We start from the raw sequence: 27,677 nt of genomic DNA, 5'->3' as shown, positions 1-27,677 counted from the left end.
TCCCACTCTAACCTCTTTTTTTTTTTTTTCTTCTCCTCCCCCATGGGTTTCTGTTAAGTTTCTCAAGAGCCACATAAGAGTGAAACCATATGGTATCTGTCTTTCTCTGTATGGCTTATTTCACTTAGCATCACACTCTCCAGTTCCATCCACATTGCTACAAAAGGCCATATTTCATTCTTTCTCATTGCCACGTAGTATTCCATTGTGTATATAAACCACAATTTCTTTATCCATTCATCATTTGATGGACATTTAGGCTCTTTCCATAATTTGGCTATTGAGAGTGCTGCTATAAACATTGGGGTACAAGTGCCCCTATGCATCAGTGCTCCTGGATCCCTTGGGTAAATTCCTAGCAGTGCTATTGCTGGGTCATAGGGTAGGTCTATTTTTAATTTTCTGAGGAACCTCCACACTGCTTTCCAGAGCGGCTGCACCAATTTGCATTCCCACCAACAGTGCAAGAGGGTTCCTGTTTCTCCACATCCTCTCCAGCATCTATAGTCTCCTGATTTGTTCATTTTGGCCACTCTGACTGGCGTGAGGTGATATCTGAGTGTGATTTTGATTTGTATTTCCCTGATAAGGAGCGACATTGAACATCTTTTCATGTGCCTGTTGGCCATCCGGATGTCTTCTTTAGAGAAGTGTCTATTCATGTTTTCTGCCCATTTCTTCACTGGGTTATATGTTTTTTGGGTGTGGAGTTTGGTGAGCTCTTTATAGATTTTGGATACTAGCCCTTTGTCTGATATGTCATTTGCAGATATCTTTTCCCATTCCGTTGGTTGCCTTTTAGTTTTGTTGGTTGTTTCCTTTGCTGTGCAGAAGCTTTTTATCTTCATAAGGTCCCAGTAATTCATTTTTGCTTTTAATTCCCTTGCCTTTGGGGATGTGTCGAGTAAGAGATTGCTACGGCTGAGGTCAGAGAGGTCTTTTCCTGCTTTCTCCTCTAGGGTTTTGATGGTTTCCTGTCTCACATTCAGGTCCTTTATCCATTTTGAATTTATTTTTGTGAATGGTGTGAGAAAGTGGTCTAGTTTCAACCTTCTGCATGTTGCTGTCCAGTTCTCCCAGCACCATTTGTTAAAGAGACTGTCTTTTTTCCATTGGATGTTCTTTCCTGCTTCGTCAAAGATTAGTTGGCCATCCATTTGTGGGTCTAGTTCTGGGGATTCTGTTCTATTCCATTGGTCTATGTGTCTGTTTTTGTGCCAATACCATGCTGTCTTGATGATGACAGCTTTGTAGTAGAGGCTAAAGTCTGGGATTGTGATGCCTCCTGCTTTGGTCTTCTTCTTCAAAATGACTTTGGCTATTCGGGGCCTTTTGTGGTTCCATATGAATTTTAGGATGGCTTGTTCTAGTTCTGAGAAGAATGCTGGTGCAATTTTGATTGGGATTGCATTGAATCTAAATAGACATTTTTCTAAAGAAGACATCCAGATGGCCAACAAACACATGAAGAGATGCTCAACATCGCTCCTCATCAGAGAAGTGCAAATCAAAACCACAGTGGGATATCACCTTACACCTGTCAGAATGGCTAAAATAAAAAACACAAGAAATAACAAGTGTTGGCAAAGATGTGCAGAAAAAGGAACCTTCCTGCACTGTTAGTGGAACTGCAGAATTGGTGCAGCCACTGTGGAGAGCAGCTTGGAGGTTCCTCAAAAAATTAAAATCAGAATTACCCCATGATCCAGTAATTCTACTACTGGATATTTACCCAAAGAAAAGAAAAATACTAATTGATAAAAATATATGCACCCCTATGTTTATGGCAGCATTATTTATAATAGCCAAGATACGAAAGCAACCTAAATGTCCATGAATAGATGAATGGAAAAAGAAAATGTGCTATCTGTATCTAGATAGATAGATAGATAGATAGATAATAGAATATATATTGGAATATTACTCAGCCATAAAGAAGAATGAAATCTTGCCATTTGCAACAACATGGGTGGATCTGGAGGGTATAATGCTAAGTGAAATAAGTCAGTCAGAAAAAGACAAATACCATATGATTTCATACATATGTGGAATTTAAGAAACAAAAAGCGAAAAAAAAAAGAGACCAAAAAAAAAAAAAAAGCCAGACTCGTAAATACAGAAAACAAACTGGTGGTTACCAGAGGGGAAGTGGGTGGGAGAATGTGTGCAATAGATAAAGGGTATCAAATGTACACATCATGGTGAGACCAGAGCAATGTATAGATTTGTTGAATCATTATAGTGTATGCCTGAAACTAATATAACACTGTATGTTAACTATACTTCGATTAAGTAAAAGAAAAGAGGGGTGCCTGGGTGGCTCAGTCGGTTAAGCACCCAACTTCACTCAGGTCATGATCTCACAGTCATGGGTTCCAGCCTCACGTTGGGCTCTGTGCCGACAGCTCAAAGCCTGGAGCCTGCTTCGGATTCTGTGTCTCCCTCTCTCTCTGGGCCTCCCCCACTCGTGCTATCTCTCTGTCTCTCAAAAATAAATATACATTAAAACATTTAAAAAGGAAAAGAAAAGAATTATTTGGTCCTATGGATAGCTCCTCTTTCTGAAGTTGTAAGCCCTGGCCCTAATTCTGGGGACCTCAGTATCTCCTAAGATTCCCTCCCTGCAGGAGGTAGATGCTTACAAAAACTTTGTTGATGGAGATAATTGTAGAGTGCTAAAGGACCAGGACATTTGCATAGGACATTTTTCACTCTCCAGGCACTTCAACATCCATTACTTCCCCTAAAGGACAAGTAGGGGTTAGTTGAAGTAGATTCCAGATAATGATCATGGAGTGGATCTGACTGAACTGCACCTAACAGCTGTGGGCAAACAAGAGCCCTTCATTTTTAAATAAGATTCTCTACCCTTATTTGACAGTCCCCTGTTCCTGTTTGGCGGTGAGAAAGGTGTGTGTGCCCATGTGGTAATTGCATTCGGGTCAGTAATTTTTGAGACACAGAGTTTTAACACATTCTTGGCAAACATTAAAAATTCAGCCATTATGGGGTGCCTGGGTGGCTCAGGCAGGTGAGCGTCCAACTTTGGCTCAGGTGGTAGTCTCACGGTTCATGGGTTCAAGCCCCACATTGGGCTCCGTGCTGACAGCTCAGAGCTTGGAGACTGCTTTGGATTCCCTCTCTCTCTGCCCCTCCCTTCCTGGCACTCTATCTCTTTCTCAAAAATAAATAAACATTATTTTTTTTTTAATTCAGTCATTATGAACTCAGTCACTATCCTAGTCAGTGTGGTTTCCTGGCTCCCTCCCTCATCCTGCCATGTGGCAACACCTGACCAGAACTGTGGACGCCTTGGGATCAACCAGCGAGGTCAGCAGGAGGGCAGGGTGTGGCTCCCACCGGCAAGGGCACAGCGAACGACAGGACTAGGAAAGAGCCATCTCATAGGCCAGGCAATGACCTGTACTAGCCTTCTGCTAGGACTGAAGGCACAGAAATGCCATTATCAAGAGGAAGACATGACGGGGTCCACAGGCAGGGTCCTGTCCCACCGGCGCTGTTAAGGCTGATATTCTTTCCCCTTGGCAGCCATAACACTCTTCTATGGTGGCTCCGTGGTGGCACACAACTGTGTCTGGAAGCATGTAAGGGTGAGATTGACTGGCCATCGTGCTTTGTGTTCTCCCCACACTCAGAACAGACACCTGTTGCAGCCTTTGAGTACTTTATTGTGCTTAATTCTTTAGTCATCTACCTCCTTCTCCCGTCTGTGAACACAGAGCTAGTCTCAGATTCATGCGGATCTCTAGCCCCTGGCCAGGTAAGTCAGCACTTCAAGAGATGCAGGTTGGTTTCACCATAGGCCGGAGTAAGAGCCTGGTCCATTGTAAATGCTCAATAAATGCGAGCTGCAGTGAATTTTATAAATTATTATTCACTCAGCTGCTTTTAACTATATTATGTATGCCTAGGGAAGGTTGCTGAGTGAATGACAAATATAGCACATTTTTGTACCTGGAGTCCTTCAACGCCAGACCACTGGGCACCAGGCGGAGCAAATGACCGTCTGACATCTCTTTAAGTCCTACTTGACCTCATTGTGACGAGCTGAGCCAGAGGGACTTCTTCAAGTCTCTCAGCATATAGATCGGTTGTTACAGCATTTGTTTGTTCAAGAGACGTTGCCAAATAAGGAAAAATGCGTTGTCTTCATCGGTTTTTCAGCAATGCAATAACTAGTGTTAAATCTTCCAAAAGGAAAGGGAATTTTGATCTTGGAATGTAGGAAGATGGCTTTTTACATAAAAGAGTATGTTTTCTTTTGCTCAATACTAAGTAGACAGAAAGCTATAAATGGTGACGCCTCCCCTCCCCCTGACTTTGGTGTCTCAGAGAAATAAGGTACGCTGCCAATATGCATTTAGCTACTTGCAGGCTGGAAGCAGGATTTATTATTATCGCAATAAGAAAAAGCAGGTAGACCTTTATACTTCGCACGGTGCTTTCACATTTAGTGTGTCGTTGCAGCCTCTTGGCACTTTCAGGATTAGGCATGGTTCATCCTCAGTTATATGAAGAGGGATTTAGGAACCAGCCAAGGTCACACGGCTGAGAAGAACAGAGCCGGGGACCCCAAACAAGGTCATCTTCCCGCCACCCAGACGCACGAAGGACCAGCAGAAGTGACGATCCATTGAACCTTCCCCTTTAACTTTCTACTTGGGGATATTTTAAGTTTTCATCTGGAGCAAGAGGGCTTAAAATCAACTCTTTCTTTTTTAAAATATAGATTTATCTCTGAATTCAGCCCTGATCGGATATTCTGGGCATGATGGCCTCTTGATGTGATTGGCATTTGTCCTTTCCCATTTTATTATACTTAAAGTCACTGCAGAAGGCTCCAGCTAGAGGTGTAGGGTCCACTTTCAAAAGCACACCCTCCCAGCCCTCTGGCAGCGTGGTCAGGGTTCACTGTCTGCCGAGCGTGCCTGCTGGAGGCCACAGCCTGCCGCGGAAAGCAGATGGCATCATCCCCATCTGGAGGCACCTCACCACTCTGGAGGAGAAGCCTTTACAAGGTCTATCATTTTCCCAGGTCTGGGGCCATGAAACTGACCTGGCGTTAGCTCCAACAGAAGACTGGCTACATGCTTGGGGTACAGTGTTTCTCAAGGGGGGCACCATAGCCATTTTGGGTACCATGGTTCTCGGAGCTGACTATTTAGCACCTTTGACTCTTGCACAATAAAGGCCATTAACAACCTCCAGCCACCGAGACAAGCAAAATCAGACAGACAAAGCCAACCTACCCCACAAACTCTCCCCGTGAAGCAGTACCAGGCCTGGATGAGACTTTGGGGGACACAGGATATAGTCGTTGACCAGGGATGTTCAGGAAAGCAGGTGTGTGTAAGCTGTGGCTGACAGGTGCCAGGTATTTCAAGGAGCAGACTGTTCTTGAATGATTCAAAATATTTCTGCTGATGAAATGATCTCCACATTCAGCCCCTTCAGCTCTCAAACATGAACAGGGAATTTGCCAGAAGTGTGTGATTTTTCTTCAGTATAATGGCAGTGATAAGGGTTAACACGTATGTAGTACTTAACTTCATATCAGGCACTATTAAGTGTTTTGTATGTATTAACTCATTTAATCCACCCAACAACCAAAATTGCTGAGGTGACTATTACTAATATCGTCTCATTTTACAGATGAAGAAACAGGCACAGAGAGGTCGGTGACTTGCTCAGGGTCACACAGGTAGTTAACCAGACAGGTAGGGTTCGAGTCCAGCGTCTTTGGCTCCAAGAGCCATCAAGTTCTGCCTAGTTGCGCCCACTATAAAACCTTCGATTGCGAGATACAAAGCACGTTGTGTTGCTCTGATATTCTGAGTTCACTGAGAGGTGGCAGGTTGTGTTTTTAAGCATCAGGAACGGGATATGGAATCATGATCTGGGTGGAAAGCGTAGTTGGTAAATTATAAGAACGGTAATTCTCAAGCTTTCTGGTCTCGGGACCCCTTTACACTCTTAAACAATATTAAGGACCCCCAACAGCTTTTGTCTTTGTGGGTTTGTGTCTATTAATATTTACTGTATAAGAAATTAAAACTGAGAAACTTCCAAGTCCTTATCTATTAATTCACTTAAAAATAACAATAATAAATTCATTACATGTTAACATAAATAACATAGTTTGACTATATTTTCCAAAACAAAATAAGTTAGTGAGAAGAGTGGTATTGTTGTTTACATTTTTTGCAATCTCTTCAATGTGTAGCCTATTGGAAGACAGCGAGATCCTTGTATCTGCACTTGCCTTCAGTCTGCTGAGATACATTTGTTTAGGTGAAGTATGCAAGCAGAAAAAAATATAGCCTCGCCCAGGTATGTAGTTGGAAAAGGGAGGAAATTTTAAAAATCTTTTCGGATAATTGTAGATATTCTTCTCGGATACAACACCAGAACTTCATAAGTAATAGTTTCTTAAAGGTTCGTTATAATAAGGAATCTGAAATCGCATCAAGGAACTTACCATATACTGACCACTACATTAAAATGCACTCGCTCTTTTTAAACTTTTTTTTTAACGTTTATTTATTTTTGAGACAGAGAGAGACAGAGCATGAACGGGGGAGGGGCAGAGAGAGAGGGAGACACAGAATCGGAAGCAGGCTCCAGGCTCTGAGCCATCAGCCCAGAGCCCGACGCGGGGCTCGAACTCACAGACCGCGAGATCATGACCTGAGCTGAAGTTGGACGCTTAACCGACTGAACTACCTGGGCGCTCCGCCTGCACTGGCTCTTTGAATGGCTCTTTTACCCATAACACGACTGTGCAATACTACACACTGATCGTTTGGAAGACAGTGATTCACTGGCAAGTAGATCTTTCAAAACCCGATGTATTTCATTCTACAATATCACACAGTCACCCTCATTAATACCACTAACCATCTCATCAGAAAAGTATTAATATATTGGTAAATGGTTAAAACTTAATGTGGCAGACACAAGTTTTCCAAATTAAAAGCTCTCATCTTGTCACTGGCGACAAATCCTACCGGTTCTTTTCTTTGGAGTGACAGGCTTACTTTTAAAACAATGTCCGCCACACCCTCCAATCTGAATAAACCTAGTTTGTCTAACAATCATTCTTCCAAGTCAAAAAGGCATTCCATGAAAAAAGGTCCTAGTTCAGCTCCCACTCAACTCACACAAATGCTTTTCTTAGAGCATACTTTGCTGTGCAGAGTCCTTTACGTATACTTTCCATTTTGTTCCACAGAATATGAAAAAGATGTGTACTCAAGAACTGAGATTTAACTAAATCAATAATATTTACTGCATTATTCAAGTCATTGTGTTTTTTTCCAAAAAAGTTTATTATTTTGAGAGAGAGAGAGAGAGAGAGAGAGAGAATCCTATGCAGGCTCCTCTGTGGTGTCAGTGCAGATCCCAAAACTGGGTTGCATCTCACGAAGTCAGATCATGACCTGAGCCAAAATCAAGAGTCAGATGCTTAACCCAATGAACCCCTCGGGTGCCCCTCAAGTCATTCTTAGGTGAAATTGGCTTTTTTTTTTTTTTTTTTTTTTTTTTTACTTTTTTTACTCCAACTCTATGTGGTAAAGAATTCAGCCAGGTCTACTTAAGGCACAGCACGTTTGTTCACTGTTGCTTTTGTACCATCAGTACAAGTTATCACCACAGTGAAAAAGTCAAATAATGCATTAGTGTCAGTAGAGAGCTAATTTTGACTTTGTGGACCCGGCAGAAGGGGTATCGGGGATCCCAGGGGTCCGGGGATCCCAGGGGTCCACAGATCGCACTTGGAGACCCGGTATCCTAGAATGTCACACTGGCCCAGTGATAGGCAACAAGAAAGAACAAAGAAGGTGCTGGAGTTAGAATCAGAGGGTCCAAATCCGTCCTTGATCTGGTCCTTCCTATCACAGTGGCTTTGGGTGAACTAGTTGATCTCTCTGAGACTCAGTTTCCTCGGCTGAAAAATGGAATCAACACAACCTGCTGTTCAAGGGTATTCAAGGTTAGGATCAAAATATATTCTAAAAATCTGTTTCATTCCCCCATTCATGAGTCAATTTCATTCATTTGCCCCAGACTCTTACGGGAGGACTTGAGCAGCAGCTCCGGCAGTGTCTGCCGAGGTGTTGCGAGGGTGCACTATGGGAGGAGAAGGCACCTGTGAGGCAGACAGGGGTGCGGAGGGGCGAGAGCCTCATGCCCCTCCCCCCCCAGCCCTGCAGGGGCCCATCTTCCGGCCTGGCCTTTCAAGGGGGCCTTTGGGGAAGTCGAGTTCAGCGTCCTGGGGCCACCGTCAGGGCGGGTCACAGCCGGAAGCCTGGCAGCCTAGTGCTGCCTGCCTCACTTCCCCACAGCGCCCACTGCTGGCTGGCGTGCGTGTCCATCACTGCGCTACTCCCCTACCCATGAAAGCAGATTAGAAAGCCACTTTTTAGAAGTGACATGTTTACATGGACACCACCACTTATCGTCACCATTACAAACCCTTTATGCACATTGCCCCCCGCCCCGACTGCAGTTCTTTATTAGTAATAACACATTCCAGTGGTAGACCTCACAAAACATGGAGGCAGCCCAGTGAGTCACGTACCAGCACCCCAGCCCACAATTTTAAATATCCTTCCGCCTTCACGCTCCATCCCGGGAGCTCCATCCTTCCTTCTACAGGTCCTACAAATTCCTCTCTCAATTTGTGGTCTCTTAATTTGCTACTCGACGCCGTTGTAAGTAAAGACAGATTAGAATGCTAAATTATGGGCATGAATTTTACCATTCGTCTATATACTATGCAATGCCAGTTTCAAATGCAAATATAAGAGCAGTTAACTGCTGTGCAGAGTCTCCGAAAATTACAGAATTCACATTTCATAGCTCACGTATGCCTATGTGTTCAATTCTTTACCAGAGCATTGTAAATGCCACACAAACACAAACGGCGCTCAACTGTGTTTATTTTGCTTCTTGATGTGCACACATTTCATCCACGCTCTCTACCCTCGGTTTACTGGTAGGAAGGGCAGCCCCAAACGAAAGGAACTGCTGGGTGTCCTAGCTTTCCTCCTCTCTGCCGACTTCAGCCTAAGTGTTTGACTACTACAGGGAAGTACCATGAGTAAGAAAAGACAAGACAGAGTTCTTTGGTTGGTCATGTTTCTTAAAACATCCCTGCCTTCCTTCCGCATTCAAAGCAATTTTGGTTCGAACAGGAAAGGTACCTCTCGGGATTGTCCGCTGCCTGCTTTCTCAGTCCTAGACACCATACGCTTACCTTCGCACTGCGTCTGCTGAACTCCCACACAGTGTAAGGGCACTGAGTTTCTGTGCTCACTGGGTATCCTGAGCGCTGGAAGTAAATGGGGCAGACAGAACAGTGGATCGTTGTCTCCTCTGCTCCTGGACTTGCTGCATTGTCCCATCAGACTTCAGGTACAAAACGCAAGTTCAAAGATAAAATGATTAAGAATTCAAGATGGCAACAACAGAGGTTTAAACCAAGCTCAGGGTCCTCTTAAGCATGGAGTGCCATGTGGCTCTCAGGTCACATGCCCGTGAAGCTGGCCCTACCCCAGTGCCTGTGCTCCTGCCACCCTGTCCCCTGCAGGCCTGGTGGGCTCAAGATGTCCCTTCCCGCTAAAGGGCCCCCAGGGCATCCGCCCCTCTGCCTGAAACTCAGTTTCCTCCCTCCTGGCCTGGGCATGTCCCTCCTTCTCCTCCTGGGATCTCAGCTCAGCTGTCGCATCCTTAGGTAGTGCTCCCCGCCTGGCAGACAGGTCAGAACTGTCTTAGTACCCGAGCTCTCCTTCAATCACGCATCAAGATCACTGTTCTTTATTTAGGGATGTCATCATCGGATTGCTTATTGTCCCCCGCGCTGAACTGCCAGCAGCATATATGCTAGGACTGTGTTTGGTTTTGCTCATCCGTGTTTCACCAGTGCTGGGCACGCAGTCCCTAATCAATACCTACAAGGTGAATGAATGGATAAAAAACTGAATGTGTGTTTTTGCAACAGGAGCACAAGTATCAGATGAAGAGGTGGGATGAGGGCCGCATGAATTCTAGCTTTTGTTCGAAAGAGGCTAAATCCTGTCTCATACTGAGCTGGTGAGACTATGTGAGCATCACATACCCTTGTTTCCTTGCTGTCTCCTCTGGGTAATGAGTGCTCAAGGATTGGCCGTCCTTGTGTTATAAGGAATCCAAGTGCTTTCCTTTGTGTCTCTGGTGCCACAGGCAAGTTCCTGGTGCTTGCTCGGCTCTCCGAAAGTTCTGGTCCATTGAACTGAACTTAGCTGGACTTGGATGAAATGTGTGGCCCCGAAGCTTCCTATGTCTCTCCCTCCCCTGTGTCTCCTTTTCCTCTGTCCTCTCCTTCCCTCTTGTTAAGGATTTCTGAGTCTTGAGAACCATTTTAGTTGTGATCAAATGTTTCCAACAGAAAATGACCCTCATTTATTTTCAGTTTAACTCGACTCTTCAAAGAAAAATGGTCTGATTGGTCCTGTAATCATGCAGTGGTTGGGCACTCCAGAGACTGCCCCAGAGCCAGGTTGGGCACATTTGCTGGTAATATTCCCACGTTGGCCTTGATCTTGGGAATCACAAGGCAGACACTTCAGAAGTTCATGCATTCAACAACAGCCAACTCAAAGCAGAAATTAAACTCGAGAACCAGATGAAACCTACCCTTCCGCCCTGAGGGCTGCAGGTTTAACCCTGTCCAAGAGGCAGTACAGTGTCAACCCCGACCCTGAACAACAGTGACAGAGTGCGAATCGGTCCTCTTGGTGGGGCCCAGTCTGCAACCTGTCTGTCTTATCCATGATTCCACACCTACATCTGAGAAATGGCCAGGAGGGGGTGTAGTGAAAATGGAGTGCTCATAATGAAATTGAGGATCGATGAAATAATAAAAAATAAAAGCCTACAGGTAAGATTGGTATTGATTGACCATCTCAGAAAACATTGTTAGTAAGAGATCAGGGCATGCTTCCTATATGTAAAATGGGGAATTTCTCTCCAGAGCGAGACCTGAATGGGAATATAGAATGCTACTGGAAGCAATCCCCAGTGCAGTGCCCTTGAAATTACGGGGCTGCTTATGGATGGTGCGGTGGAGGAGAAAGGGCCCGGCTCAGGGGTTAGCCAGCCATACCTGGGGTTTACACTGTCTTCAGCTCTGTGACCTGGAGCAAGTAATAACCTCTCTGATTCTGATTCTCTTCCTCCTCCTCCTCTTCCTCTTTCTCCTCCTCCTCTAACTCCTCCTCCTCCTTCTTAATTTGACAAATCGGCATAAAGCACCTGCTTCCAGGTTTGCTATGAAGATTGAATAAGGTCACCCGGGTGGAGATCCAGAGCTCGGCACTAGGTACAGAGCAGGCGTGCGGTCGTGTTACCCCTTCTCCCCACAGCATCAGGAGACTGTTCCTCTCTGGAACAGCTGGCCAGGGCCTGGACTAGAGGCAAGAAAACACCTGATTGCCTCCAAAATGAGGACCCCCTTAAATTGTGCACACTAGGCACCTCACCCCGGTGCCAACAGTGTTGGGACACATCAGAGTAGATGCCCTCCTCCAACACCATCTCCCGAGCCATTTTCTAGGTGACACAACTGAGACCCACAGTCATCATAATTCAACTACAGCAGTGAGTCAAAGTGGAAAACCTAGAACGTGACTCAAAGCCTCCAAGTCTGTGGGAGGTTCTAAGTCTGTGTTTTACCCCCAGCAGCCTAGAGATGAATTCTTTGCTGCCCGTGTCGCGTGATGTTTACCACCCCCCCTCCCTTGCACCATGAGTGGTCTTTCTGGACATCTACACCCTGTCTCCCTGACAAGTCAGGAAGAGAATGTGTCTCAAGTTTTCAGTATTTCACAAGGCACTTACTACACGGCTTACTTGCAGTCGGGGTTCAAGAAATAAATATCCATCAATTGAGAAAAAGAAGATGTTTTCATGGCCTCATAATTTTAATGCAGAGAAATAGTTATAATACACATTAACCCAGCTGAGGGGGAGAAATGCATTAATTTCACAACATGTTCAGCTCTTTAAGAAGTTAGCTTTTCAGGCTCCACGGGGCTTCTGGAACTCAGACTCACGCCTGCTGTTTTGAGAGAAAATTGCACCTGATTGGTGCCCCTCTCCTGCCAGGGAAGTGGTGGGTGGAGAGACTTAATGGAGGCTGGAGGGGTGGGAAGCTGGCTGCAGCACCATGGGGCGTTGAAGCCAGGAGGAAAGGACAGAGCAGAGCTGCTCACATTTAGTGAGCAGACAAATACCTCACCAGGGAACCTGGTTTAAAAAAAAAAAAAAACACAATAACCTGTAATCTGATTCAGGAGTCCAGGTCAGGCCTGGGAGTCTGTATTTTCAACGAGTTCCCCAGCAATGCTCACGCTGGTGGTTCAAGGGACAAACAATTATGCAAGCTTTGGCCTTTTTCTCCTTCCTCTACAGCCATTTATCTTTAGGCTGTGAGCAAAATCCTTGTTCTCACACCAGGCGAGGGCAAGCGGGAAAGCAGCAAACTAGGACAGTCACCAGTCCCCCCCACCCCCGCAACCGTGACTCCCCTCCTTTCTGCCGGATACACTTGATGGGTGACATTTCCATGTGTGAAACGCTTCAATTTTACCATCCATGAAATGAGCATGTTGATCTGGGTCTCTGGAGGCCTCTTTTTCCAGTGTGACAATTCTTTGTGTGGAGGAAATGGCCTGGAGGTTTTGGGTTTGCAAATCTGGCCCAAGAGAAGCTCTGTCTTCCGTCTGGCAATTCTCAGGATCCCCATTCACTGTCTTCCATCCTTCTGCAGGGGAAATTTGCGCGTTCAAGATCCACGGCCAGGAGCTGCCCTTTGAGGCCGTGGTGCTCAACAAGACGTCGGGAGAGGGCCGGCTGCGCGCCAAGAGTCCCATCGACTGTGAGCTGCAGAAAGAGTACACGTTCATCATCCAGGCCTACGACTGTGGCGCAGGGCCCCGGGAGACGGCCTGGAAGAAGTCGCACAAGTGAGTGGCCGGAGAGGGATCCCTGCACCCCTACCCCCCACCCCACTTCCCTCCCACCCTTCGGTACCACACCCTGCTCTTCAGGTCTGTATACCCAGTGGTCATACCATGGTTCTTCTGCCAGCTCCCCGGGCCCCTGCAGGCATCAGCACAGGCGGAGTCCTCCACCTGCAATACTCTGCCCCTGTGCCTCCCTTGAAAATATTCCCCTTCCGCCATCAGGACTGTGTTCAAGTGTCACGTCTTCCGGGAAGCCTTCCCTGAGCCAGCCCATCCCTGCGGAGCTGGTTGGGACCTTGTTCTGGGTTTCTGCCATGCCACACGCATATCTCTGTCCTGGCACTTTTTAGTTTGGGTTGTAGCTCTCTCCCATTTGGAGTTTGATTCTGAACCTGACTCAGAGAGTGGTTAAATTCTTTCTGAAAGGAAGAGTGAATGAACAGAGGAGGAGGAGCAGATAAAGGAAAGGGGAGGCAGTCTAGAAGGAATCGTTGCTTAAAGCTGGGTAGCTGGGAAGGCCCGAGAAGGGGCGGATTCATCTCCAAAGCAGGGCATTGCTGCTTTGAATAGAAAGCAGGTAGAAGCGTCTCCTGTGGGAGGGCGGACAGAACACTCAGACAGCAACCATCCTGACTGGCTGTGGTTTCTCTGCTCCTTCGGCCCTGGGACCGACCAGAGTCAGTGCCCACGGGAGGTGTGGGAGGACAGTGTCATTCTCCCTTTACTGCCATCTCTTCCTTCCGGTGTGTGGTCCCAGGGCCGTGGTCCATATCCAGGTGAAGGACGTCAATGAGTTTGCTCCCACCTTCAAAGAGCCAGCCTACAAGGCGGTGGTGACAGAGGGCAAGATCTATGACAGCATCCTACAGGTGGAGGCCGTGGACGAGGACTGCTCCCCTCAGTACAGCCAGATTTGCAACTATGAGATCGTCACAACTGACGTGCCTTTTGCCATTGACAGAAATGGTGAGTGTCCTGAGAGGGCCCCCCTGGGGGGAGGGGCAGGGAAACAAGTCCACCACCCCCTCTCTGAAGGCCAAGTGAAGGCTCTGAATGTCCATGGCAGGTGATGACTCCCTTGCCATCCGTGAGCTAGGCTCTGTAACCCAGAACTCAGCCCTGCACTAGAGTGGATGTCCTTAGATTATTAGCACAGCCAGGTCGAAGATACCCCCCAGATACCTCAGAAACCTGCTCAGTGAGTACAGCCGCTAGAACTCATAATGCCACACATCTGGATACTTAAGACAGGATGGCTTTCTGGTAGAATTTTCCATGCCGTCAACTCAGCCATACCTGAGTCCCTTTCCGGCACCATAACTTGTGGCACTACCCCCCACTCCAGCCGTCTGCTTCCTGCTCCCAGGAAAAAAGAAAAAAATGCTAAAAGAGAAGATGGAGATTTTTGGAAACACCTTCTGAGCTTAGAATCATTTAAGAATCTTTTATATTCTTGTCAATGTCCTTTGAGAATTTCTACTACAACAATGACAACAATGAAAGAATGAAAGAATGAAACAATGAAAGAATTAAACCTCCCACCACACCCCAATCCCAAACTGAACTTACCGAACTGAAAACAGTCCTATAAAGCCCTTTGTGCATTTCCCCATCACCATTCGCAAAACACTTGTAGTGCAAACACCTCAGCCAGAGGCCCAGTCAACTCCGCCCACATTAAATGCAATTTTCAATAACTCCATGTTAATCAGATGATAATTATTTGCCAAGTGTATTATTTGATAGCATGAGTGTGTGCTTATAGGTATATTATCCCCACTCTGTTTCGAATAGGATCATAGAGCACTGCACAAAGATGCAAAAGTTACAAAACCTGAAGTTCCTCTACCCTGTGAATTATTTACTGAGTGCCAGGCATAGTGCTGGGAACTGGGAACGGAGTGGGAGTGGAACTCAAAACCGACGGGGGCCTGCCATCCAGTGGAGCTTACCATCCAGTGGAAAGAAAGTCGAAATGAAAACTAGAAAGTCAGGGGGCACCAAGGGTGAGGTTGGTGCATAAAGCATGCCGTGAGCCAGAATTAGGCAGTGGATTAACTGTGAGCCTCCCGGTAGCCGACGCCTAGAGGGAAGTACCATCAGTGACCTGCTTGCCAATATTCAGTGCTTCCCGTGCTCCTTGACATTGAGATGGGGGAGAAACGTGTCCTGGGACCTGGTCTTCTGCATCCTGAGAACTGCAGCAGGTTCCACAGCGGATGGGAGCCAACAAGACACCCTCGTCCCTGATCTCCAGTGGTTTGTGATCTGCCTTGGAAGATGAAATAAAGCATTCTTGTAACAGACAAAGATAAGGCAGTTTCCTTATCAAATGATAAACCATGTGGGAATGTTAGAAACCAGCACATTGAGAGATGCTCACTGTGTGGAACACAAGATCAGTGCCTCAGTGCACAAGAAAGTAAAAGAGAAAATATTGGACTTAAGTTAAAGATTGGTTCAGGACTAAGAAGTAGGTAATTTCAATTAGTAGGGTCTGTCAGAACTATTTCTTGATGGCTTTTCCTACAAGCCCTGTGAGGCGGCTGGCTTGTCCCTACCACACAGATGTATGTCTCACACACATCAAATACACGCACATGCACACACCACCCTATGAAATATACAACAATTGGTTTGTATTTTTCTGTTCCCCTATGATCAGCTGCGTGGTCTCTGTCCACAAAAGCTTTGGAACTTGAGGGGCAATGAGTCCTTGGTGAAGAGCGTGACCAGACAAGCGGAGATATCTGTGATGAGTGGTCAGGCTCCACTTGACTTCCTGCCTTAGTTCTGGAAAGCCACAGCCCAATGAGAGTTGAGATGCAAATCCTTTCATCTAAGGGTAAACTGCCCCAGTCATGAAGATAATTACTCACCTTGATGAGCTATTTCGCTAACATATGCCAATTTATTTCCCTAGCTGTCTCATTAAAAGTGAGTAATGGTCTTTTGCCAAGCCTCTGCCTCCAACGTTGGTTTACAACAGAAGATGAAGAGGAGAGTGGGCACTCCCAGGGAGTGTGGGCCCCCGACATCGAGGTTTACAAAAGTGGTTCTCCAAGTAATGAAGGCAGGACCCAGGGACAGACAGAAGCGGCAGCTCCCCATTCTAATGAGTTTCCCACTTGGCCCTTATCCATCATTTCTCCCAGCGACCTTCCCGTCTCCTTGAAGAAGTTCTTTGTATGCACATCAGAGAAAGTACTGCTGAGTTCGGGGTCCACTCATTGGAACCGCATGACGGCAGGTAGATGGGTCCTGGCTCCTCCAGCTTGCCAAGCTCTTTGCTTGTTGGTGAAGGAAGGGGAACGGGCAGCAGCGAAGATCGAAGACATTCCATGGATTCAGCCTGGGCTGTCTTAACCCAAAACTCAGCCTCTTTCTACTAGAGGTCTTTGGCCTCCCCACCTCGAATTCCTTCCCCATGAAATCATGGCGGGAACCGTCCCTGCCCCCTTGTGGGGTTGTGAGGCCTCAGGGAGGCTGTGCCCTGGGGGTGATGTTCACAGGGTACCCGGCACCTAGGGAATGCTCCATTCATGGTGCCATGATTATTAGATGTTTACCTGGGTGGTTGGGACATAAAGCTTCTTCATTACCCACCCCCCCCCACACACACACCCCATAGATTTCCAGGCTGAAATTATAAGCAGGTAACTGAGTCACCACTCCCTCTTAGGAAGTTCCGGATCCACTTCCCATGGCTTCTTGTTTCCCATCTCCTGGCACTTGGCTGGTCTCTTTGAGATCAGTAGGGACCAAATCCTTATTTCCGTTGAACAGATGGAAAAACTGAGTCCTAAAGTATTAAGAGCTTGCCTAACAGCACCTGTGACCCCGCTGGCAGAGTTGGGACTGGAGCCCAGATCACCTGAGCATGGGCCTCTCTGCCTTTCCACCAGTCATGTGATCACACTCCTCAGTGATATTTGACAGGAATGCTTGGCTATGGTATTTAAGTTCAAAACTACAAAGTTACATCTTAGTCCTACATCCATTACATGTGTGTGTGTGTGTGTGTGTGTGTGTGTGTGTGTGTGTGTGTGTGGGAGAGAGACAGAGAGAGACACAGAGAGAGAGAGAGAGACAGAGAGAGATCTTTGATAAGTTACTTAACCCTTGCCTCAGATCCTCCCCGGTAAAATGGGAATTAAATCCCGTGCTCAATGCCATGCCCGTGTGAGAGGCTGGGTGCATTGCCAAGAGGGGGCTCGCCAGCGTGTCTGCACAAACCACGCTCTCAGCCACACTTGGGAATGGCCAGAAGGAGAAGCAGGAGTCTCCACGACACGACACCACTTGGCAGACTTTTCTCTTTTTCCAGCAGTTCCGTGGTCGGTCCCCAGGCAGCCTCTCCTGGGCAACAGGGCTGCCCTGGTGAGTCAGGAGACTCCGCCTCCTCTGGGCCAAGTGTGCCCTACAGTTGGCTTATTTGAAAGTAAATGCAAACATTTCTTTTCCATCTGAATAGAAAAGTCACACTTGCCCCTTGTGCAGGAAATTTGGAAAGCATAGAAAAGTACAAGAAGGAAGTAAATCACCTGTAATCCCACTAAAGATAGCCATTATTGATGTTCTACCAGTACTTTTTCTGTGGGGTTTTTTTCTAACAAAAGTAAGGTTACACTCGCCTTGTTTTTCCTTACCCTGCTGTGTTCACTTAACATTCGATAGTATGGATTTTTTCCACCCTTAGAAATGCTTCATAATTACCACGTTCAGCGCTAAAAACATTCTATCTGGTGCACAGACTCTTTTACCTGGCTCTTGCCTTACTATCAGACATCCAGTTTATTATTTTTCACTGTGGGAAATAATGCTTAGATGAACATATTTGCACCTGTATGTGTAATTTTTATCATTTTCCCGGAATCAATTTCTTAGATGTGGAATTGCATGCCCCAAAGGTATGAACAATTGCAAAGTGACTGGTCTGTATAACTTTCCAAAAGGGTCATTCCGATTTTTTAAATGTTTATTTGCTTATTTTGGGGAAAGAGACAGAGAGAGGATGAGCAGGGGAGGGGCAGAGAGAGAGGGAGGCACAGAATCCAAAGCAGGCTGCAGGCTCTCAGCTGTCCACACAGAGCCTGATGCAGGGCTGGAACCCAAGAACCTTGAGATCATGACCTGAGCCAAAGTGAGATGCTTAACTGACTGAGCCACCCAGGGGCCCCAGGGGCTATTGTGATTTAAATTCCACTGAAAGGAGGCTGCAGGCCAGTGTGCTTGGCTCCTGGCACCTCCACCAGCCTCAGTTTGGAAAAAAAAGAACACCTTCACTAATATGCATGGTACATACTAGCTGTTCTTTGAGAATTATCTTCCCCAGGTTCATTTGGAGCAGGGAAATGGGCCCAGGAACCCCTAGTCACCTGGGCTAGCTAGGAACTCAGGTCTCCTTCTTAGGCACTGCTGGGAGAAATCATTCAAATATGGAAAGAAGAATACAATTGTAACAGAAGCAAAATGGGTGACTTTTTGAGCTTCCAAAAATTTTTAAGTATGTGTCTTATCCACATAGGACCCTCCCCAACACAATTGGTCACCACATTATGCACTCATTTTTGACCTAAGGCTTCAAATTCCGGGCTCTGAAACCCATTCTCCCATGTGTGAGGCCGGCGGTAGCGGAGAAAGTACATTTGTTTCTCCGACAGTTTCATTAGGACCCGCTAGGATGTGCGGTTGCCGCAGACTGGGCCAGGGATTGCCGCCTGTGTGTTTATTGGTCTACCACGGTCAATAGCGTTTGGTCTGCTTAATGTCACACGGCTTGTAAACCCTGAGCCTTCCTCTTCCGAGAGGCGTATCTTTTGAGAGCCATTTAACCATAAGGAAAAGGAAAGTTAAAACTTTTTTGTTCAAAATTCAATTTGATGCTGCTGCAACATCGTTCTTGCGGTTATTTTGCAATGCTTCCACCTGCAAGAAATCCTCCCCCGTGAGCACTATAACCACAAGCTAGTTTGCTAACAGAGCCCACAGGGAACATCACCAACCCAACACCTAGCCGCCCCAGTCCTGGGGGGCCCTGAGCTGAGACCGAAGCCAAAAGGTGTGTGGGGGGGGGGGTTAGTGAGAGGGATTCTGAACACCAGGCACGAGGCCAAAAATATATCAAACTCATTTTTATTCAGAGATTTTTGAACGGCTTTGTTAAACTAAATTTTACTTCAAAATCAGCGGCTGCGGGTACATTTTTAGAAACGGTCTGGAGCTGACGGTGGAATAAAAGATCCTAATTCTTGGTCCAGTGTCTCAGACGCTGGACTCTCACAGGAGAAGCCCTGCTCAGGGCCTGGTACTGAGGACCGTTTCACTGGTATTAGGTGATGAGTGCACCAGCTCTTCGGATCTTTAAAACATTATATGACTTTCGTAATTCCCCAGAGGCTGATTCATGTAGTCCCTGTTGCCTCCACTCACATGAGCCATAGACATCAGTTGAAATGGAAGAAATCTCATTGGGAATTTTTCCCTTAGTTTTGATGAAATACAAAAATATACCTGAGTCAGCCATTAGCACATTGGTTTGTTTTTAAGTTTCCATTTTCTTTCTTTTTTTTTTTTTAATTTATTTTTGAGACAGAGCATGAGCAGGGGAGGGGCAGAGAGAGAGAGAGACACAGAATCTGAAGCAGGGTCCAGGCTCTGAGCCGTCAGCACAGAGCCCGACGCGGGGCTCGAACTCACGGACCGTGAGATCATGACCTGAGCTGAAGTCGGACGCTCAACCGACTGAGCCACCCAGGCGCCCCTAAGTTTCCATTTTCTTAATTTCACTTCTGCTAAAGGATAATGATAACACTGGAGTTCTAATTTGCTGTCAGCTCCACTGTCAGAAAAAAAGCAAGAATGAAATTCTTCTCTGCAAAGGAAGACTTCACTCTCTTGGAATCCAAAATTGAGAAGTGTTCAGTGCACACTGGGCTTTTATTCATCCCTTAGAAGCAAAACTGTATTTCAGCAAAAATAATCAATTAGAATTTTGCTCATTAATTATCAAAGATTTATTTCTGAATTATAATACCAAACCCACAGGAGCAAAAACACACACATGACCCAGAAAAATGGTGTGGTCTCTTTCGGAGAAGAGAAATATCTTTGCCACCAGGGCAAGGAATCTGTTATTCTGTGTAGCTTTCAGAAGAGAGGTCACACGTTTTCTTATTGATTTTACTTCCTATTTGGTAGCAAAATAATGTGAGAAGAGGCAGTGAACATTTCTGGCGACGAGCCCAGATGTTAAAAAATATGTGCCAGGAAATTTCTGAATCCCATCTTTTTCCCAGAGATTTCATGGCAGATGAGCCTTGGTACCCTACGTCATCAGGGACACAACCACACGGGCACACTCTAGGAGGGACTTTTCTGACAACCCATGACTAACGAATCCACCAGTTGGGTTCCAGATATGTGCTTGGAATCTCCTAGTAGTCCTTTCCCACAGCTGAGGTGGCTCCAGCCAGTGGTTCCTGGCAATCTGCCACCAAGGCACAAGCAAGGAAAGGGGTCATTCCATGCCGGTGAAGGTTAGCGGAGTAGAGAAGGGATTTTAAAGAACGGCAGTGTGGTTAACTTGATCCCAAACCTTTTTGAATATCCCTGCGTCCTCAGGCAACATCAGAAATACCGAGAAGCTGAGCTATGACAAGCAACGCCAGTACGAGATCCTGGTGACCGCCTACGACTGTGGACAGAAGCCCGCCGCTCAGGACACGCTGGTGCAGGTGGACGTGAAGCCAGTTTGCAAGCCTGGCTGGCAAGGTGGGCCATCTCTTGTTGATGCTGTTGAGCGGAGGCAGCTTGGCCTGGTGTAGAGAAGGTGCTAGACCTATCCTGAAAGCCAACACAACCTATAACTAGAGGAATTTCTTACATGCGGTCACTCTGCTGCAAGAAATAAAGTAGCTTGTTTATTCTTACAACTCCTGGGTGACCTATTATCCTCATTTTACAGTTGAGAATGTCCAAGGCAACTTGTCTCATATCGTGTGCCCTGTTTGTCCAGCTCACCTTTTCTAAAATCTCATGACACTTTTGAATCGATAGTAATTATACCACCGTGTTCGGGAGAAAGTGCCAGCAAGCCTATTCGCTTTATCTAAGGGAGTGAGTTGAGCCAGTGTGTGTCAAGTTTGACTCATCACTCAGTACCTGGGGAAGGTTGTCTTGTTCTTTGGGCTAGCACAGAAGGTAGGTACACAAGCAGAGGTTGGAGTCCCAGAATCTAGCCTCTAGATTAAGGAGTTTCTCAAGTGTTGGCTCCGGGAATGGAGAAACAATGGCCTTAGATGGAGGTGGGTTTTTGCCCCGGTTTAGCTGTTTGGGTATGCAAAGACGGAGCAAAGGTTCAGGTTACCCTTAGATGACAGAGGTTTATCACTGACCTCAGGGGAAGTAAGGAACGCAAGGCCATGTGCATAGATGGATCTCGCCAAGAATTGGATGGCTTATAGAATAACAATGCCTCTAGTGGTGGCACCAATATTCCAGTGGCCGGGCAGGGATGCTGGATGTATCTCTGGGCCACCATTTTGGTTGGTCACTGGCTTCTGTTTCTGCTTCCTGTGCTGTTGCTGCTACAGGTACCACTCACTCATAACTTTGGGTACTTCTTGGAGTCCTGCTTTGTGGCTTTTGTCTACTGTTCTCTCCACGTGTCTTTAAGCTTCAGAGCCCCTGTTATATTCTACCTGTTTCTCTCCCTCTTTCTCTTCCTCTCCGTGTATTTCATTCTTAAATTCCACTTGAGAGGATGTCATTAACTATGGTAATCATCTGTATTTCTATCGGACAGACTGATGCCACGATATCATAGAGGTCACTGGTCAGACTTTGAACGGGCGCCTATTAGTCAAGCATTCATTCTCATGGTACACTGCAAGGACCCCTGAGGACCCATCTGGGGTCACTCTCCTCAGAAGGCAGCTCTCAAAAGGCTCCTCCCCTGTGCAACTTTATCTCCTTTACTCTTTCAACTAGAAAAAAATGGGAGGCGGTAATTAAACCCACCTCTGGAGAGAGCCAGAGTCGTTTGCCTTTGAACAAAGTAGAGAAGATGAAATGCCAATAGAGGAGTCACGGGTAAGACAGATGCGACAGAAAGAACAAAGTAGATCCACCTATTTTGGATCAAGTAAAAGAGAAAAAGGAACAAGCCAGAGTGGGAAACTACGTGTCACCAACCTCCGGGAGCCTGGGCTCTGGTTGGTATAATTCACTAAACCCTAAGGGACCTGAGGGCAGGATTCTGTCTCTCTTGTTCACCACTGAATTTCTCAGACTTAGCACATATCTGACCCCAATGATAGGTGCTCAAGAAACAGCCATCGAATGAATGAATGAATGAAAAGCTAGTTGAGTAAAGAAGAACTCAGCTTCTTTTATTTTAACTTATAAGGACTAACCCAGTGAAAGTCTAGCTTTTGAAAAGAAAGCCTGGAAAGAATATAAAAGCTTTCTAAGCAGGGAACATGCTCATAATGGGATTTTCAGTGGGGAGAGTAAAACACAAAGCAGTATCTGGAAAAAGATCCCAATGTTTTGTGTCTTTGACAAATGAGACACCTACAGATTTGGGATTACATTTTTGTACCTATATTTAAATGCCATTTCCTAAAAGCGTTTGTACTTGCTTCAGTGTTAAACGTATGCACAGAAAATCATGTTAATAATGTTGGGCTCCGTGTGAGCAGAATGTGTGGGACGCCTATCCTGCTAGTGCCCAATGCTATTTGTAGCCAGACTGTGAGCTCCTGGAGGCAGAGGTCACGCCCATTCGCTGTGTCTCCGGTGCTCAGCGCAGGGCCAGGCACAAGGCAGGTGGTTGGCCAGTGCTGCATGGATGAATGGATGGTACACGGAAATGTACCTTTCTGTGGAATAAAGGAAACAGGGACACAGCGACTCCCTGCATCCCTTCACTGTGTCCGGCAAAGCCATTTAAGTTGAGTCAGACTCAACTACCTTACGGTGGCTTCTCTGCCCACGTTAGCCAGCCTTTGGTGGCAGACGCTGACACTGGATTCTGCACCGTGTCCCTCCTCCCTCCAGCTTAGCTCCGGTAGAAGCCACTAGGTCTCTCTCCCCAGCCGTCATCCCAGTAGGTTCTCAGATCATAGCAGGTCACCCAGCTTCTCCGACGTATGTTAGCAGTGCTCATACTTCTTTCCGGCTACTCCCATCCCAGCCCCCAGACCTGGAGAGCAATCTTCTCTCCTTCCAGAAGGCTGGCCCACTTTATTCCTCCACTTGGGCAGCCCTCACCTCCAGCTGACCCACCTTGGGGCTGATCCTCTCTTCTACGCCAGGTCAGGGCTGCTGCCTTGTAGCTGGATAGCCCTTTCTCCAGTGAAGAGTATACCTACCACCACTGGCCCCTAGTGGTGGGACCAGTCTACTCCCCTCTCCCAGCTTTGCAGAGCAAACTGGAGTAAGCCAATGTTCATGGGTTTTCTTTTTTTAACCACAGGGTAAGCAGGCTGCCCCTCACTTGAGGGGTTGTCAGGTCCCTAGGGGAAAGAGCTGGCTCTTCTTAAAGTGGGTGTGGGGTGAAGCCGGCCCTGTATAGAATGGGAGAGGAGCACAGAGAGAGGAGGCCTTTCAGGGCACCAGTGAATAGTGTAAGGAAGCCAGTCTGGCTTGCATAGGTGGTTGGGACTGTGGGGAGGTGGGAAGCAAGATTGGAGAGGTCAGGGGTAGGGTATGGCTGGCAGTCAAGATTTTGAATGCCGGGGTCAGGAGCTGCAATGAACCCAAGCCCCTCAGACCCAGCCGTGAGTGAGAGGTCTGCGGGTATGTGCCAGAGGTGATTGCCCAGGAGAACAGAGGCTCTTCTTCCCTGAGCTGATTTCCCACAAACAACAAGAGTCACCAAGCAAACACAGTTTGGCAGTTCAAATTCTTGTACCTGTTTTTAGTCATTTCCCTCCAGGCAGGAGCGGGCTGCAGCACAGTGAAAGCAATCCATCATGCTCAGGAACATCCTGTCTCCCGGGAGCACTCCCAGTCAGCACCATCAGCTTCTCCCAGAAGCTGTCCTGAAGGAGTAAGGGACCCTGCTCACAGCTGGAGCCTTCCTTTCCTTCCCAGGCCAATGAGGGACTGCTCCCAGACTCCCACGGTGCCCCAGGACATGGACCCTTTTTTCCATCACAACAACCCCTTCCAGGAGTGTGGGGCTGCAGCTTTCCCAGCATGCTGCTGGCCCTAACCAGCTGTGCACAAGGACATCACAGACCCTGACTCTTCTGCCACCTGCCTTATACACCTTGACCAAGACATGGTCTGCTCGGGCTATGGTTTTCCGTTCTCCATCTTTTTTCTATGGCTGGGTCTTGTCTTCCCAGAAACAATATGAGTTCTATCCTCTCTGCTGGGATTCTGAGATTGTCTTCTGAGATTCTGAATAGGTAGTAGGGTCAGCTCACTCTATGGGGGGTAGGTGGAGCTTTACCCAAGGGAATGCCACTCCCATTCTCAGCTGCCCAGAGAAGAAGTTGGTCCTCCAAGGACCAACTAGACCTATGCGGGTGGAATAGAGAACAAAATCTCCATGTTTTGTCCTGAGCTTGGAGACCTCATGTATCCCTATAGTAGCCCTTACTCATGGAGGTAGAAGATTCTATTAGGAAGCAGGAAAAAAGGTGCCCCTGCAGTAGCCTACAGAAGCCTAAAGGCTGGGTTGTGCCCTGCCTCTCATGCCAGACTTTTGCAGCCTTCTTGGTGTCTGTTTCCCTCTTGCCAAGCCGTTACATGTGCCCGAGCCTGGGCCTATGTGGGCACTGAGGACTTTGGGAAGAATCCACATCTGATCATGGATCAGAGCGAACAGAGGATATAGTGCCCTCAGAGGCCATCGGGATGATAGTGGCAATGGACGCAGTGGGAGCTGCTCCTGTGGACCCCTCCTTCCAGGGGCCACAGAATGTGTCTTAGAGGATCATTTGTAATTTGGTTGCTGATTTGGGTTTTGTTTGTTTGTTTAGTTGTTACGTTATGTGGAGAAACACATCCCCTCTTTATGCCTTCTTTCGTTGTTCTTTATAATCTCTTAGCCCATCTCTTTCTATGTTGCAAGATGAAAGCATTGTCTTCATAACACTTATTTACTGTATTTTTCCTTTTATTATCGCAAGTCAGATTTTGTGTCTGTTACCTGCTCCGGCCAGTAGAGAAGCAGAGTTCAGTAGTTCAAGTCCCTTTATGCAAAACAGTTGCCCTCTGGAGAGAGTCACGGCAGACTTCCCTGGTGGCCCTTCCCCATTTCTTGCCCAGACGTGCAGCCATTCTGGATTGTTCGTGTGCCAGACCAAGTTTCCAGACTCCAGCCCCCGCAGGACCCCCTCTCTCCTTGCCCCCGTCATCGCTGAGCACAAGCCCACGGTGGTCAGCCACCCCTCGCCCCGCACCAGTTCAACCAGCACTGTCAGTTCCTAGACCTCCTTTCACGGGCCCAAGTCCTGGTCCCTTCACCTTCACAGTAAGCTGCCCTATTTCATATGGAGAGAAAAAAAAGATGCAGCCACATAACAAGCCACTTTTTCTCTGTTCTTTGGGCTTGTCTATTTCGCTAGGTACATCAGATGGTCTCAGTGTTTCTGCCATTCCACAAATCAGGCCTTGGTCAGGAAGAAAGGTGGTATCTGATAGAGTAGGGCTTCTGGCACCCGCACGCGCACAGGAGCACCTGGGAGCCAGGGTACATTGCAGATCCTGACTTCTTCAGTCTGGGGCGCTTCTGGATGTAGCTGGTCCACGGCCTTCACATTGAACAAGAAAGAAGGTCGCACAGAAAAGATTTATGAACACACAGAGTGCGTCTAGGACTTCCATGTTGGAAGGACCTCAGCACAAAAGCTGCTGGTTGAGATGAATTATCCCTTAGTTATTTGCATTGTGAGAGTTGACACACACACTACTCAGGGGGAGACATTGCCAAGTGAATTCATTCACGCTTTACTGAGGCCCGCTGTGTGCTGAAGCCCAGGGATACAGAGACAGACATGACGTACCAGGACCCGTAGTGCAGAAGGAGATGAGGGCAAGGAAGGTACTGAGGACAAAAGGTCTGGTGGAGGTGGCTTTGGGGACACAGAAGAGAGACACAACCTTGCAGGGGTCCTGGGGAGATGTGCCTAGGCCAAATCTTGAAGGATAATAGTTTCAGCATAGAGAAGAGTGTTCCACACTAGGGAGCAGAGGTCAGGAAGGTGGGAAGGAGCATGGTGTGGCTGGGCCATGGGGGAAGGAGGCTGGATGGGCCTATGGGGACCAGTTCACGAAGGCAGGGCCTCCTGTGTTACCTCAAAAGCACTGGGGAGCCTAGAGGCTTTCATGACCCTGTGTGGTGAGAGGGATTTGGGGGGAAAGAAGGACTTCTTGGCCAACCACATAGATGCAGAGACTGGTCAGGAACCAGCTGAAAAGGATGATTTGTCCTGAGAACACTTTTAAATGGATCACTTCTGGAAAAGTACCTAAAATCATGTATTTCTTCAAAAGCCAATCCAAAGTACTGGACAGCAAAGGAAGTTAGATTTACAGTCAAAGCCCATGAGAGCCCACAGGCAAGGGGATGAGGTTGGCAGCCAAGCACGTCTGAGGTAGACTGCTGCTAAGTCTTGTCAAGTATATGTCCCTGTCCCCCTGCAGCCATCCATTTGCCCATCACCCTGCCAAGGAGAAAAAACTCCAGGCCCCAGGGGTCAGCTGGCTTCACCCTGCCCCTTCCAAAATCAGATCAATTATTGGTCAAGTACACAGAAGAGCTGGCTTAGGTTTTACTACATGAAAGGCATTGATTTCAAATCTTAGGGTGATAAGCCCAGACGGCACCCACATTTGCTTAGAGACAGGCAAGGCTCAGAAGGTGAAACTGTGTCCATCTGAAGCTTGCATGATGGTGCTTCCCTTAATGCAGGTTGATGTACGAGGGCATTGCCAGAATGGCAGAAGAAAGGTTGACTCCTTGCCCTCAGTCCTGGCCTTCACGGTACTGCCAGTGTGTCTAGTATGCCACCATTCGGGTACCAACTTTTTTGTTCTAAAGGATAACTCCCAGCTTAAAATGTAAATGCCTCTTGGAAGAATCACTATGAACCCAGTGGTCAGCAAAGTATAGCCCGCAAGCCAAATCTAGTTGACCACCTGTCCTTGTACTACTGTGAGTCAGAAAATGGTTTGTGCACCTTAAATCATTGGAAAAAATCAAAGACGAATCATACTTTGGGCCACATGAAATTCACATTTTAGTGCCTGTAAATAAAGTTTTATTGGCATCCTGCCATGCTCGTCCATTTCATATCATCTCATGGCTGCTCTTGCACTCTAACAGCAGAGCTGAGCAGTTTCAACAGAGACCAGATGGTCCTCCAAGCCTAAATGTTTACTTTCTGGCCCTTTACAGAGAATACTTGGTGACACCTGCGTGGAGCTATTATCTTCCATTGACACCTTAGTGAGAAGTAATTTATTGGAGCGCCTTGGACAGCCTAGAAAGAATGGAACCCAAATAGACACATTAAGACAGAAGAAAAGGAACACGGAAGTCCAAAAAGTCCTCTGTATTGCTGCACAGAGGACAGGAACAACCCTGTGAGATATGCAATTCTAGCCCACTTTACAGATAAGGAAAACTTA

The 27,677-nt window shown here is 47.0% G+C and overlaps 1 protein-coding gene across 1 annotated transcript in view; it reads left to right on the top strand.

The window, feature by feature from the left end:
* CLSTN2 (calsyntenin 2) overlaps window positions 1-27,677 on the top strand; it is a 603,018-nt gene that overhangs the window by 452,110 nt on the left and 123,231 nt on the right. The window contains exons 3-5 of the mRNA XM_027061727.2: window positions 12,833-13,028; window positions 13,786-13,994; window positions 20,652-20,801. Of these exons, the coding sequence (XP_026917528.1) occupies window positions 12,833-13,028; window positions 13,786-13,994; window positions 20,652-20,801 (555 nt within the window). The remainder of the gene's footprint in view (window positions 1-12,832; window positions 13,029-13,785; window positions 13,995-20,651; window positions 20,802-27,677) is intronic.

Source organism: Acinonyx jubatus, chromosome C2 (assembly GCF_027475565.1).
Source record: "Acinonyx jubatus isolate Ajub_Pintada_27869175 chromosome C2, VMU_Ajub_asm_v1.0, whole genome shotgun sequence".
Taxonomy (NCBI): domain Eukaryota; kingdom Metazoa; phylum Chordata; class Mammalia; order Carnivora; family Felidae; genus Acinonyx; species Acinonyx jubatus.
The sequence above is the reverse complement of the archived record's forward strand: the minus strand, read 5'-3'. Positions and strand labels throughout refer to the sequence as shown.